Source organism: Lepidochelys olivacea (genome assembly GCF_965140295.1).
Source record: "Lepidochelys olivacea isolate rLepOli2 genome assembly, chromosome: 15".
Lineage (NCBI taxonomy): Eukaryota > Metazoa > Chordata > Testudines > Cheloniidae > Lepidochelys > Lepidochelys olivacea.
In genome coordinates, this window is record NC_140425.1 from 15,447,239 (window position 1) to 15,463,270 (window position 16,032).

At 43.5% G+C, this 16,032-nt stretch overlaps 1 protein-coding gene across 1 annotated transcript; it reads right to left on the minus strand.

Moving 5' to 3' along the window:
* Positions 1 to 11: 11 nt before the first annotated feature.
* Positions 12 to 11,275, minus strand: LOC311531792 (glutathione S-transferase theta-1-like). The gene is made up of 5 exons (XM_084649502.1): positions 11,054 to 11,275; positions 3,922 to 4,009; positions 2,566 to 2,716; positions 1,416 to 1,592; positions 12 to 239 (listed from the first exon to the last, which is right to left on the minus strand). The coding sequence occupies exons 1-5, from the start codon at positions 11,163 to 11,165 to the stop codon at positions 48 to 50; spliced, it is 720 nt and encodes a 239-aa protein (XP_084505628.1). The 5' UTR covers positions 11,166 to 11,275; the 3' UTR covers positions 12 to 47.
* Between the last annotated feature and the right edge of the window lie 4,757 nt (positions 11,276 to 16,032).

A 16,032-nucleotide genomic window follows, 5' to 3' on the forward strand; every position in this document is an offset into this window, starting at 1 on the left:
CCCACACAGGATTAGCTTTGCTTAGAGGGACACTTTCCCTTTTTAATTCAAGTTTTTAGAAGCTGTTTCATATGCTCCCTCAGTTCTGGGGGAACTTGAGGGATGCTCAGATCCTTGACATTCAGGATTAGCTCATGCGCTTGCTGGAAGAGCTCCTTCCCCACAGCTTCCTCCACCCGGCTGCGCCACTCTGCCAGCTTGGGTCGGTTCTCAAAGATGTCACAGCCACTTCCTACAGGCTGCAAAGACAGAAGCAAAAACACAGTAGCACAACTTCCATGCGAACAGTCCAAACCAGAATCCATTTAGAGGGATGGGACCAAAAAGCCATTTGGAATTAAAAACAAATATCAGCTGGATCAAGTCAGATCTGGAAGATTTGAGGGTTTGATTTCAGCTCATTTCAAGTTCTCCATTTCTAGGAGACTAGAGTAGTATCTGAGGATATCTGTAACAGCTACATAGGGACACAGAGAGATAGCAATGTAGTCTTCCCCTTCTGCCCCCTATCCCAACATTAACAGGAAAGGCATTCTTGAGTTTTCATTGGAAACACTTCATTGTTTGGGTTTAAAAATCCCTCTGCAGAGTTTGCAACCCAAAACTTAGAGTCATGCTAACACATGAAAGCCAGAATGTGAAGAGACTAGTATGTCACTCCGCTGGGCAATGAAAATAGACAAGACAAACTGACAGCAAAAGTGTCAATAAGTATGTTACAAACACTATCTCAAGAGATAATCAATTTTATAATGAAAAGTAAAGTAGATTCACACCAGCCAATTAAAAGGAGACTCCTGCAATACAAAAGCAGGTACATCATTCTTAAGGATACATACAGTGGTACTTCAATTGTGTGAATGTGTTTAGGGATACAGAGGAAGTCCTCGCTCTAATATATAGAAATGTTTTTTTTTTAAGTTTAGTCTGTATGCTCAGCACTTCAAGGAAAATGAAACAAACAAACAAAACCCTCACAACTCTGACCCCCAGACTTTTCCCTGTGGAATTCCCAGTCTGAGGAAGGGAAACCATGCACTTCTCAATCAGTTTAAAAACACAGGTAGTTTTTCCACAGTGCTGAGCATTTCCAGGTACACTCACCCTAGAATAAATTTTAGTAACTTAGGACCTTTCAGCTAGTCTACTGATTTCCACTGATTTCTGCCAGAGGACCAGTAATCAGAGCAGGGTTGAAGTTCTTTGTTCAAAATATTTTTCATTTCCATAGGAAGTGTCACTTCAACGCTTCCAGTTTTATCCAAAAAGTTTGAAAGACAAACGGGCAAAGAGAACTCTTATTTGAGATATTTTTGCAGGACCTGAAAGCCATGTGCCAGCTCACTCTCCCAGCAACCCAGCTTGCTTTGTCTGAAGTCTGGTTGGCAACTGGAACCAGTAGGACCAACACTCACCTGCATGAGCTCCACAACAGCCATCAGGTCTGCCAGGGAGATCTCGTTGCCCACAATGAAGGGCTTGTCCTGCAGGAACTTCTCCTCAAACTGCTTCAGAGCAGAATTCAGTTCCTCGACATTCTCCTTTAGTGTCTCTGGAGAAAATGGCTGCCCTAGAATGAGAGGCACCAGTACCTACCAGAGAGAGGAAAATGCAGCTCTAACATGTTATCTGCCAATTTTTAGTCCATCCACCATGCAGCCTTGGCACCCTGAACCACTCTAAGTATCCCTCATTAGTTTATAATGGAGTGGGCTGAGTTAGCTGGTACTGGAAACCCCCTCTGCTAGGCTGGCTAGCATAAAAACCCATTGCATCATATTTGTCCAAATCAGGCAGTCTTGTTCAGATTCTCTTCTTTGGAGACATTTGCCTTAAAAAAAAACAACAACAACAACATTTCACACCAACTGCAATCACAGCCCCTTGTTTCAAGAGGAGAGGCCTGTCTCTGCAGAGACAAGCGACAGTTATGCCTAGTCAGTCAGAAAGCAGGAGGAAAGTGGTCAGTGTCTGGCACCATCTCACCCTTGCCGGATCAGTTACATTTACTTACTACTCTGGACTGAGTACAGTGGAGACAATGTTCCCGCAGATTCAATCTTGGGAAGAATTGGGGCTAGAATATAAAGGAATCTTTCAGCAGGAGTAAGCGGGTCCATTACAATCCATCAGGAAGAGTGCTGGCTCACCAGGGAAGCCAATGCAACTCAAGTTCCAGTTTGGTTTCCAAATATCAGCTGGTATGTGTCTTTGGCTAGTGAGGCACATCATCCAGAAACAGTCCCAGTCATCCGTACAAGAAACTCCAAGCAAACAGCACGTCTGGCATTTTCTAGCTTTTGAGCACTGAACTTTGCAACCTCAGTGCTCTTTTAATGTCATTTTGGGGATGTAAGAGATCTACACTACCCCGGCAAGGTACCAGCCTGGTAAGATAGTGACACTCTACATTAAGGTCATTCTGAGTACACCCCCCCAATCCCTTGCCACACACATACTTTATAAGAAATAGGGATGCTAGGAGAGGGGAGGTTGAATGCATTCTACATGCTACAGCACTAGCAGGTGCTAGCAGTCAGTTCTCATGTTATCGGATATCTTTACCTTGGTTATGAAAATTTTGCACCCTTTTTCCCGAATGGTAGCGTGCTGCCAGGACAAGTACTCATCAACCCGGGCCCGTTTCTGCAGGTCTGAAGGGTACCAGTGATCAGGAGTGTTGAATTTTTGGCTCAGATAGAGAAGGATCGCAATGCTGCCCAGATAGTAACAGGGAACAATGGACAGGTGAATTAAGAGGTTATTGTCTCCCCTCTTCCCTCCACATCTCAGAATACTCTGACTACCAATAGCTAGGTCAGTGAGTTAATACTGACAGACCCAAGAATCTCCCCATAGTCCCTAATAACCAGTCATGTTCTGTAACATGAGAGTTACAACTCAGACTTCTCTCCCTGCCCCCCTTTCCCTCACTAGAAATGTATATACCATAGTAACATCTACTTCCTAGCACGGCTTGAAGTCTTGGGTACTTTTCACAAAAGAAATGGTTAGAAACTGAACATTTTTAGGATTTTTTTAAGTTTTGCTTTTCAAGATGAATTCATTTTGAGTTGTTTCAGTGAAATGAATGTTTTAGTTTTGAAAAAGCATTTGGAGTTTCTGCAGTCCAATTCCAGCCACTTCCCGGTGTGGGGGGTGGGGAGGAAGGGAGAGAGAAAGCAAAAAAAAAAAATCCACTCTCACTTTCGCTTCCCCCACCTTCCTCCAGAAAAGTGAGAAGAAGTGGATTTCCTCTTCTCCTTCCTCCACACTTTAAAAAAACAAACAAACAAACAAAACTGCCCTGTGATACTTTATCCAGCGGCTGAGGGGGGGTCAGCTATCCAATCCCACTACCGCCTGTATTTTCAGTTGCAACTTGAACCACTAGAGCAATGTATACAATTTACACTGGACCACATACCCATGATGGGAAAGCTTCACATTACCAGACCTGTAGACATCCTCAAGCCAGCCCATCCTGCACAATCAGCGACTCACCAGATCCATGGAACTTTGCAAGCATTGAGCCTACAGGCAGCTTAGCTGCAACATCACCCGATGCAAGTGGCTGGGCTTGGCCAAAGTTTGTCCTCATCTCCTTGTCTTCAAAGATGGATGCACAATTGCAGCAAGGCGTAAGGGACAGAAGGAATGGGGAAAATATAGGACTGGAAGAGGCATAGATGAGTGGGGCTGATAAATAGGGAGAAAAGAGAAAGGACATGAATGCAGAAAAGACAAAAAAACAGCATATAAAAGACAGATAAGCCAAGGCATGGAGAGAGAGAGAGAGAGAGAGAGAGAAGAGATGAGCAAGTAATAAGGTAGAACAATGAGCAGGGGACATAGCAGGCAGATGTTAAGTGTTGTGATGTTAGACCGTGCATCAGAGAGTTGCATTTGTTTCAACCTTACCTTTCTGCTAAGGTGAAGGCTCCATCCTTTATCGCTGGTACTTTCTTCAGCGCATTCACCTTGCCAAAGTCTTCACTATGGTTATGCCCTAAAAAGATTTAGGAGGCGATTAAGGAGGCGGTAGCGGTGACGGCATGCAAGGAAGATTCAGTGACTAGAAGGAAACAACCCGGCAAAGTTTAAATTTAGCACCCAAATCAAGCTAGATTCTTTACCCATTAGTGAGGATCAGCAGAGTCCCTGGGAATATTTGACCATGACATCTCAACTTTGACCACATAAGGAAAATTCCTGTTTATTTTCCTAAGAAAGCAAGTGGGCAATAGAGCTCTATAACAGATATAGATTTTGCCTGATGCTATCTTCTCTGTTCATCAGCTTAGCATTCCTGTCTCGCTCCTGTTCATTGTCTGCATGTTCAGTGTTCTGACATTTGTTAATAGGCTTGTAAGGCTCAATTTATGCTGGTAATCTTGTCAGCTCGGGCCTGCTTCATATCAGATATCTGCTGCTTTAATATCAGATACCTGCTGCTAGAGTGTCCCAAGACCCCTATCAGGATCCCTGTGCGAGGCACTTTACATAGGCAGAGTGACAGCCCCAGAGGGCATGCAGTCTAATTTTAAGATGAGAAATAACAAATGGGTGTAACCGAAAGAGGGAAGTAGGACAAGGGTAACAGTGATAAAGTGAAAAGAAAAGGAGTACTTGTGGCACCATAGAGACTAACCAATGTATTTGAGCATAAGCTTTCGTGATAAAGTGACAGTTACTTTGGTCTAACTGGAGCGCAGCTCAGTTCAGATGCAATTAGTTTTTCAGGTCCTGCTAGCGTGAGGCGGGATTTCAATCATGCTTTTGAAACATGAAAATGCAATATTGTATAACTGAGTGCTGTGACACTTTTACCAAACCCCTCAAAGCTGCTGTTGGAGTTCAGGGTATTTTCGGTCAGTTATATGCATTATAGTTTGTCGTCAGACATCCGTTGCTTTCGATTATCAAATGGAACTGCCACCATTAGTTTATTGAAGGAATAACTTGCATCAGGCAGGGAGGGGAGAGAAAGGCAAGCTTTCAGGTCTGAGATAGGTTATAGACATAGGCAAGGGTTTGCATTCTCATGACAATTCTTCAGAGTTCAAATACAAGACAGAAGGAAAGGGATGAGCTTTATAGCCTGAAATGAAAAATATTTACCTGAAGTCTGAGTGCTCTTCACATCAGGGCCCAATCTGAGAACTCTTCCATGCACAATTAGTGCTTGTCTATCTGGCTAGACTCACACAAGTCATCCACTGAAGTGTTTGCAAGATTGGGCCCTTTGTTTTCAAGCTCCTCTAACCAACTTGCACAGGTGAACCTCGGAGAGCTAAATGATGCAACTCTCAAGTCTTTTGTACTAACATTCTGGCAGCCGATCCCCAGATAATGCAGAACCTTCTGGGAATTGGTTTAGTTTTCTGATACTTGAATAGTCATGAATGACGCTTGCCATCTTCACACAGTAAAGTGGTTCCATTTCGAACACAGCCTCATTTGGCAACCTTCCAAAAAGGATATGGAGATTTTTCCATGTTTCTCTCTCTGCTGCACTCTAGAAATGCCTGGAGAATTCCAGGCCTAGACTTCACTCAGGCCACACACGCCATTCGGGGGCGATTCCTGTTCTGTCCAGTCCTCATCCTTTGCATTTGTTTCCCTGAAGCTGCCCAGAATGTTAGAGAAGTAAGAATGCTTCAGAGGACTTGTTCCTCCAGCCAGCCTCTGGAGCTATGGAAATTCACTTCCAAAGCACCACCTCTGAAATACCGACCATCCTTTGGCTTCAGAATGAGGCTTCTAATGGTTCCTGAACTCTGCTTTGCAATTAGTGGTTTTGCTGTTATCATACAGATTAAATGGGTCTGGTTTTAGTTTGATGTGTGAGATTTATGCATGCAGCGCCAACACTTAATAGAAGACTGGCTTTTATTTTATTTTTTTAAATACAGCTTAGCCTGTATATTGTGCTTTTTAGCCAGGGTTTGGTCTTTACATATTAAGCAGGATCTGTTGCGATGAGCTAACAGGCAATTACCATTTTATAAAAGAGCTCTGAGGCATGGGTGTAGTTGTGGGGTAAGGGGGGGGAGCGTTGCCCCCCCAAACTGCAAGCCTTGGGCAAGCATGGAATCCCCACCCCCCACTCCCACATGGCCCCATTGGCCTGCTGGAGCTTCCCCCCCCCGCACAAATATAGACATCAAACTACACCTATGCTCTGAGGCCTTATTTAAGGTATCACCTAACAATGGTGGCTCTTCCAGGGAAGCAGAGCATCCACTTGTTTCCAGTGGTCCAAATTCAGACCTTGGGCTGAACTTTGCGCCCTCCTCAGGGTGCCTTCCATGCTCAGCAACTCTGTCAGGATTTGAGAGTAGGGCTTGAAGCAAGGGTGCAGATTGGGACTGAAGATTTTACTACACCCTTCACCTGCTGCTCCATATCCCATATGTCTGTCTGCATGCTGAGGCAGCATAGGGGCCCATGGTTTGTCTGTATAAAAGGCTATAATAACCCTGATTTTGCGCCATGAATGGATGCCTATGTCCATGCTGGTACCACTTAGGACCTGAACATAACCAAATGTATTTAACTTATAAGCGTTTCCATAGGAATCCAGGAGGTTAGTGCAGTCAGAGATACAATGCACTTTAGAATCCCTGTAAGGAGAGCAAATGTAGCAGTTCTTCTCTGTTGTAGTCATAAGCTACATGTAGGCTTTGCTAAAGCCTAGTGCTGCTACTGTATAACATAGAGCATCTGGAGCTTGCGATTTTGTTGAAATCTCCTTCGGTCAGTCCAATGACAACGGAGTCAGTTTTTCACCCTTCTCAGTAAGTTCACTGGCTTGTCTCCCCCTGCCCCATATTTTAGTGGCTCATGGTGGTCAGTACTGAAAAGGAAAGGAGCCCAAATGTGTGTGTGTTTAATACGTTAAATATTCTTTTAAACTGACAATGCCTCCTTCCCCATGGTACCTTGAATAATCTTATTAATCTCCCCCCACCAAAGTCTCTAGAAAGACAAATGTCAAGCAAGAGCAAGGCATAGAGAGAGGAGAGAATATGGAGCAGAACTCTTAATTATTAGTAGGCTTTATTGCAAACTCAGGCTTCCCCACTGAATGAATGGAAGCAAGCATGAGACTTCTTGGGGAGAGCAGCTGTGCTGCAAAACACTAGAGTTTGCCATACACTGAAAGGGGAGGTTTCAGAGTAACAGCTGTGTTAGTCTGTATTCGCAAAAAGAAAAGGAGTACTTGTGGCACCTTAGAGACTAACCAATTTATTTGAGCATAAGCTTTCGTGAGCTACAGCTCACTTCATCGGATGTCACTTAACCTTTCAGTGAAGTAGTTAGATGAAAACTGGTGGATTAACTGGTGCCAGGCTGCACTGGGTTATATCAGTGAGCACTGGGAAAGGAAAGAGTAACTGCAGAGTGCCTGCTCAAGAAACTGCATTTCTCCTTCCTGCTGTTACTGTAAGAGGGACCTAGAGCAAGAGCTGCAGTGTGTTGCAACAGCAACCCAAGTGAATCTTCGGCATTTTTAACATGCCCATGACTGCAGTCTCAAGATCACCCCAGGATACAAAGCCTAAATCTGACATTATGCCGTATTAGCAGCCAGGGGGATGAGGGGAGTAGCTTGTAGGTTAGTAATTACAGACAGTTTCTCTTTTCTGGTTTATTCCAGCCAGGCTTAAACTACATTTTATGTCATAAGATGGATGGCAAGGGAGCATCCCTGCTGTATCCGCTCACGTTCACCTCAGCAATAGGGCTGCAGCAGGAGCCAGAGAGGCATAAAAGCTCTGCAGAATGTAGGGCAGGAACCAGCACGGGGTCCGAGACACAGCACCCAGCAGCTGCTGCAAGGTCAGCATAGACCCATTAAGGCCACATAACTTTGACAGATTCTTCTGTGTGTGTCATAGCTCAGCAAGCTCCCAGCTGGGGCTGCCTGAACTCAGCCAAAATGGGATTTTTCATAGGCACAGTAAAACCCCAGGAGTCCTGTTTGCAGAGAAGGGCATCCTATTACATGTCCCTAGTTCACACTTCCCTTGATGAACTATCGCCTTTTGGTACCAAAGACATTCAGCAGGCACAGCTTTGACTTCAGGACAGCAGACTTCTGTGGTAAAGAATTGGCTGAGCCTCTCCAGACCCAGCTGGGGCAGTTCCAGCTACCAGCATCAGCATGACAACATAGCTACTGCCTGGGAGGTAGGTTGTCAAACATGAGCAACTAAATGAGACTCATAAATCCCCCACTGGTGTGTTTATGCCACCCCTCTCCCCCACATGCTATTTTGTTGCTTCAGACTAGCAGTGCATCCCCCACCACCACAGAACGCATCTTGTGCCCCATAGTAGCAGGGGATGGAAGGGAACCTCCAGAACTTTAGAGGATGTAGCTGGGAGTACTTGGATTACTTTAGACTCGGAGCAGAACTTCCAGCGTCTGCCTCCAGATAGGAAGAGACTTGCTCTAGAGTGAGCATTTTGTATGTAGTTAGGTGTGCTCTGAGAATGCTCAGAGGATCAGCCTCAATAGGCAGGGCAATGCCAGCTTTCACCTGGCATGAGGATCCCACTGGTGCATAGACATGAGATAGGCATTCAGGCGCCTGCCTGAGGCAGCAGTAGGTATACCCAGAGGCAGAAACTTAAGGACCTAGGAAACCTTTTACAGTAAGAATTTAGGCACGGAGGAATTTGAGACACCTCTAGAGTGAGGTGGCAGCTGAGCAGGGGTTTTGATGATCGCCTTGGTGCCTAAACTTTGGCCTTAGGTGCCTCAGAAGTGGCAGTTATGTGCCTAAGTGTGTGAGGCATAGGGGCTAAGGAAGCGAAGAAAGATCAGAGTCACAGAAGCAGGCTGGGCATAATGCTCTCACTTAAACAGGGAATAGTGGAGAGCTCTCCTTAGCAGTGCCAACATTCTGGGTAACACAGTTTAACTGAGAGAGGAGTTGCTGCTCTTTGTAGATGGAATATCCATCTGGGATGAATGAAGCAATTAAGCGCGTATTAATAAATGAAGGACGAGGAAGAGGAGAGAAAACACAAGTCACGATGAAAAGTCTAAAATCCCTGCTCCCCTTTCAAAGTTTTAAGGCTTTTGAAAGGTGAGCCTGCAAAGGAGGTTTTTAAAAAGAGTTGTGCCTTTTTTGTTCTTTATGGTGGATAACAACCCACAAAGGCTCTTTCCCTCCCTTCATTATTTGTAACATGGTCTCCTGGGTTTTTTTTTTTAAATTTGTAAAGCATTATGAACATCAAGGCTAGATGACCTCCTGGAAGACTCAGAGGATGGTTGTTATGAACTTGAACCAAAGGGCCCACAGCATTAAGTTTTGAAACAAAAGAGTCATTTATCCAGAGTGAAGGAGTACTTGTGGCACCTTAGCACCATATATGCTCAAATAAATGGGTTAGTCTCTAAGGTGCCACAAGTCCTCCTTTTCTTTTTGCGAATACAGACTAACACGGCGGCTACTCTGAAACCATTTCTCCAGAGCGTTAGTCATTGACATTAGATAGGTATTAACAAGATTCAGAGTAGCCGCCGTGGTAGCCTGTATTCGCAAAAAGAAAAGGAGGACTAGTGGCACCTTAGAGACTAAAATTTGAGCATACGCTTTCGTGAGCTACAGCTCACTTCCTCAGATGCATGTAGCTCACGAAAGCTTATGCTCAAATAAATCTCAGTCTCCTTTTCTTTCTGTATTAAAGAGACAGGCATCAACCAATAGCCAAATTTAAAGCGGTTTGATGAAAACCCTTCCTTTCCCAATTACTCGGCTTTCACTCTTGTGCGGCCACCCTCCACTAGCTCTCCAGTCACCACAAGCCTTACATCTACTCTACAAAAGATTCCTCCTTGCTGCCTGCTGACAAAGGATGCTGGCAACATGCACACTTGGACTGGTAAGCAACATGGCTGTGCCTGTAGTGGAAGTGAGGACTAAACACGTTCAGCACCATGTCAGCCCCCCGAGCGCGGCAAGTTTCAGCGCTGCGACGTGGCAGGGTAGGCAGTGCACCAGCGCTGGGTGCCGCACTCCCCTGGTGGAGGTGGTTTTTTCCGCTGGTGCCGCGACTACCCAGCCGCATTAGAACACTGCTGCAGCAGCACTTTCACGTTGCTAGTGAAGACATGCCCTCAGTCTCTCTGGTCCTTCTAGCACCTCAGTTTTAGGGACTGTGCAAGAATCTGCTTCAGGGTCATAATAGGGAGACAAAACTCAAGACTTTTTTAGTGTTAAAGATGGCACGAGCGCCAAGGTTTAGACCTAGATCAGCAAGTCTGAATTACAGGAAGCTGGAGACAACTCAGCCGAGGCAGGACTTTTCAGAAAGCATTTCTGCTCAGCGCTTTGGTCTAGTCATGTCATCGTATAGGAGGAACATATTTAGTGGAGCATGGAAACAGCATGACATGTGTGTGACAGCAAGAGCATGGCCCTGGCCCCATTCCTTCACTGAACAATGCTCATCAACTGCTAGTATGCTTAACTGTTAAAAATCAGAGACTGGGTATAACCTTGCACCTCCCAAATGTGAGCCTGACAATTAAAAACAGCCAAGATGTGCAACTATTACAACAGGTTTCAGAGTAACAGCCGTGTTAGTCTGTATTCGCAAAAAGAAAAGGAGGACTTGTGGCACCTTAGAGACTAACCATTATTTGAGCATGAGCTTTCGTGAGCTACAGCTCACTTCATCGGATGCAACAGTGGCCCAAAGTGAAAGTACAACAGCAGAAAAAGGAGCTTGAAGAGCTGGGGCTACATTTCTTTCATGCATCTAGTTTCCTAAATAAGATTTCCACTGTCAACTGGAGGTCAGTAATGAAGAATAAGGCAAAAATCCCTGTGTGAAGAAACAGAGATACATTAGGGTTTAGAGCAAGGGAATCAGTTGCACCTGAGAAGTGTAACATGCTGATAGTCTGCACAGATCAATTCTCCTAAGAGCAAATGTTCTCCCTTAAGATGTTATTGCTGGACCCCCCTAGCAGAGTAATGAGAGAACACACACACAGTCCATCCCCCAGGTACAGGTGCCCTTCACTCACCTTTTAGCAGATCCACATGCTTGAACTCAAATGGGATGTTGTTTTTTTTGGCAAATATAAAGAGGGCTCGGCAGGGCTGGGAGAGGAGATCCAGAAAAAGCTCTACCACCATTCTGGCAGCTGGGATTCAGTGAGAGAGAAACCCTACAGCAGAAGAGCCTCTCACAGCAACTCAGCCTGCAGCAGGTGGCCTAGAGGCAGGACTGAGAATAACTTCTGCATACCTCTGCTAAGAGCCTTTAGTAAGCAACTCAGCCAGTGCTGCTAGTTACTTTGGACCAATCAGGAGACTGCAGGGCTCATTCAGGCTGGAAACACCCCAGTGCAAATTTCCTAGCCACGGGAACAAAGGTTGAGGGATGAGGGAGGCAAAAAATAGATAAAGATTGACTTGGATTTATGAAAGGCATCTTGTCCTCTTATTTATAATGAGGAATAATTTAAAGCAGCTCAATAAACAAAACAGTAGAACTGAAGTAAAGCTATCATGAGCACTGGGTCCTTTCCGACCTCAGCCCATCAGTACCGAGACTGTCTGCAGTTCATGGCAGGGACCATGGGCAACAGTCTCAAAGACAGCTATGTGATGTAGGTGCTTAAATCCTATTTTCAAAAGTGATTCAGAGACTTATGAGCCTAAGTCTCATACAGAGTCAGCTCTGATTTGCAAATTGGACTTAGGGCAGTTTTGAAAATTTGACCCCTTGACACATTGTCTTGTGCCTAGCACTGTTAGTGCTTTATGGGATGAGCCCACCCTGTTTTCATTTAATGGGAGAAAACCTTTTAAAACACTGATCCTAGCTTGAATCATCACTGGATGGATAGCAAGAGAATTTATATCATGCTGCTGCACACACAATGTATTCAGGTCTAAGTCTCTAATCCTGCACTAAGAAAAGGAGGACTTGTGGCACCTTAGAGACTAACCAATTTATTTGAGCATGAGCTTTCGTGAGCTACAGCTCACTTCATCGGATGCATACCATGGAAACTGCAGCAGACTTTATATATACACAGAGAATATGAAACAATACCTCCTCCCACCCCAGCAGGAGAGTGAATTTGTGTGTGGGGGGGTGGAGGGTGAGAAAACCTGGATTTGTGCTGGAAATGGCCCACCTGATGATCACTTTAGATAAGCTATTACCAGCAGGACAGTGGGGTGGGAGGAGGTATTGTTTCATATTCTCTGTGTATATATAAAGTCTGCTGCAGTTTCCACGGTATGCATCCGATGAAGTGAGCTGTAGCTCACGAAAGCTCATGCTCAAATAAATTGGTTAGTCTCTAAGGTGCCACAAGTACTCCTTTTCTTTTTGCGAATACAGACTAACACGGCTGTTACTCTTAATCCTGCACTGAGTTCCATGGGGCCAGAATCCTCCACCCACTCAGAGTTCATTGCATGATGGGGGTCTAAATGCTTAACTGCTTTAGTGAAGGAATCTCCCACCCTGAATGATGCTGAAAAACAACTACATGACACTGACCTCTGTAATGTGCTTTGAGATCACAGGATGAAAAGCACTACGTGAGAGCTAGGTACTATATGACTTTTTTCTATATAGGCTTTTATCCACAAATCAGCTGCATTATGTTACAAATTTTAAGTGCCAGATAGTAGGTATAAAAGTGTAACAATCACTCCTGCACCGAACCCTGTCAGGAAACATTCTGGTTTATATGTATGGAAACTGGGTTAGTTTATCTAGGCTACTGACCACAAATTATCGTGAGGATTCTACCTTGAGCAGGCCAATGAGGTAGAAAATTTAAGTGAATTTCACATTTTCTCTCCCCCACCCCAGTCATGCCCACTGACATTTTAACAGACTTGAGCTCCAATCCCACTGTTTGCATGCAGTTTATTGCAGAATTGGGTCCCTAGGCAGAACTTGACAGAAGTTCATTAATTCAAGTACAATGCACATTAGCTAAGTAAGGCATCACATTGCTTTATTCCACAGGGGCCTGTTTCATTGAATTACTTTCCCCCCCACACCCATTTTATCTTTATTTTAGCATTATGATTTTTTCTATTTGAAGTTGATGACATGATGCCGGCACATGCTATTGCTTTCCAAGTACAACAAGGTACGTTTCCAGCATGGTGCACACGTTCCTTTAATTGGCGTGGAAGCTCCCCCTCACAATACCTTGACATTTTACCTCTAAAATTGAACCATCTTTACTGATTCTTCTTAGCTTAACAAGTTCTGCTAAAGCTGTGCCAGCTCATTTGAAAGGACAGCCAACACCTGCAAGCACAAAGTGACAGGATCAGCCTTCAAATGGAAAAGCATTCTGCCCAAACAATTGCAACATCCCTGCAACAGCAAACAAAGTGGGAGACTTTGGCTCTTGTTTCATCAGCACTGCCTTTTTACAAAAAAAAAAAAAAAAAAATTAAACCAAAGCCAACTGTTTTATTATGATTTCAAAGAACACCGCTTATTGGGAGGATGCAGAGATAGGTGCCCATGTCCTGTTCATACAAGAGAACAGCTGAGCACTTGGAGGTCTACATGCTTTTTCTTTACCATGACTGTGACTTCAGTAGTCGGTCTTAGGAAGTGCGTTATAGGAAATAGCTGCTGTGCAGAGAGGGGGGTGAGGCAAGGTGGGTATCAGCATGGAGGATGAAAGATGGCTTTAGCATTATGCAGGTGCGATAAAAGGTATTGTATTCCCCCCTCCTTCTACAAAACTAGACCCCCCCCCATCAAGATAATTTAGTCACCCATCTTCACCACCCCACAAAAAGCCCTATCCTTCACTTGCCTCCTTCACAGCCCCCCCCCCCGCCCCCAATCCACTTTCTGGAAGCCTTCCAGTGCTGCCTTCCCCCATCCCACCAATGCTTGATGTTACTTTCACAAACTTAGCTTAATATTAACTTTAAAAAAAATTCAAACACTAAACTCACGCAACTGACATACAGAAGGCTACATGATCATTTAATATAGTTTTGAAATCCCCAGTTGTACTGTGTCTAACTTAAATTGCAAGCTCAAGGAGCAGGAACTTTTGTTTGAAAAGCATCATGCCCACCTCTGCCACTCTAAACATAATATGGGGCAGTTGAAATGTGTCAATAAAAGGTTTAGAGCTAGCCCTGCCCTTGTGGGCAATCACATTAATGGTGTGTGTGTGTGTGTGTGTTCATGTTACAAGTGGTTTTATAATGACAGTAGAGCTGTCAAGCGATTAAAAAAATTCATTGCAGTGTTAAACAATAATAGAATACCATTTATTTAAATAGTTTTGGATGTTTTCTACATTTTCAAATATATTGATTTCAATTACAACACAGAATAGAAAGTGTACAGTGCTCACTTTATATTTATTTTTGATTACAAGTATTTGCACTGTAAAAAAAACAAGATAGTATTTTTCAATTCACTTAAGTACTGTAGTGCAATCTCTATCATGAAAGTTGAACTTACAAATGTAGAATTATGTATAAAAAACCCCTGCTTTCAAAAATAAAACAATGTAAAACTTTAGAGCCTGCAAGTCCACTCAGCCAATCGCTCAAACAAATTTGGTTTCAATTTGCAGGAGATAATGCTGCCCGCTTCTTGTTTACAATGTCACCTGAAAGTGAGAACAGGAGTTCACATGGCACTGTTGTAGCTGGTGCCGCAAGATATTTACATGCCATATGCACTAAAGATTCATATGTCCCTTAATGCTTCAACCACCATTCCAGAGCACAAGCGTCCATACTGACGACAGGTTCTGCTTGATAATGATCCAAAGCAGAGTGGACCGACGTATGTTCATTTTCATCATCTGAGTCAGATGCCACTAGCAGAAGGTTGATTTTCTTTTTCGGTGGTTTGTGTTCTGTAATTTCGGTATCTGAGTGTTGCTCTTTTAAGTCTTCTAAAAGCACAGTTCACACCTCGTTCCTCTGATTTTGGACGGCACTTCAGATTCTTAAACCTTGGGTTGAGTGCTGTAGCTCTCTTTAGAAATATCTCATTGGTACCTTCTTTGTGTTTTGCCAAATCTGCTATGAAAGTGTTCTTAAAACGAACGTGTGCTGGGTCATCATCCAAGATTGTTATAACATGAACTATATGGCAGAATGCAGGTAAAACAGAACAGGAGACAAAATTCTCCCCTAAGGAGTTCGGTCACAAATGTAATTAATGCATTATTTTTTTAACGATCAGCAGCAGCATGGAAGCATGTCCTCTGGAATGGTGGCCGAAGCATGAAGGGGTGTACGCATCGTGTTTAGCATATCTAACATGTAAATACCTTGCAATGCTGGCTACAAAAGTGCCATGTGAATGTCTCTTCTTATTTTCAGGTGACATTGTAAACAAGAAGCAGGCAGCATTATCTCTTGCAAATTTTAACCAAACTTGTTTGTCTGAGCGATTGGCTGAAGTAGGACTGAGTGGACTTGTAGGCTCTAAAGTTTTACATTGTATAAAAAAACTGCATTCAAAAATAAAACAGTTCTACATTTGTAAGTTCAGCTTTCATAAGGAGATTGCACTACAGTACTTGTATGAGGTGAATTGAAAAATACTATTTGTTTTGTTTTTTACAGTGCAAATATTTGTAATAAAAATAAAGTGATCATTGTACACTTTCTATTCTGTGTTGTAATAGAAATCAATATATTTGAAAATGTAGAAAAAACATCAAAAAATATTTAATAAATTTCAATTGGTATTGTATTGTTTAACAGTGTGATTAATCCCAATTAATTTTAGAGTTAATCACGTAAGTTAACTGCGATTAATTGACAGCCCTAGTAAACAGTAAAACTTCAGCATAATTAATGGTGTAATTTAGACTGATAACCCTGCTGGTGTTTCCAACAGGAACTATGACCACAGGCCTGACTTGATAAAGGGGGAATAAAGGTTGGTATGAGGGACCCAGAACAACTATTAGTTCACTCTAAAAAATCCTTTACTTACTCAGAACCATCCTTTACAAGAAAACAAAACCAT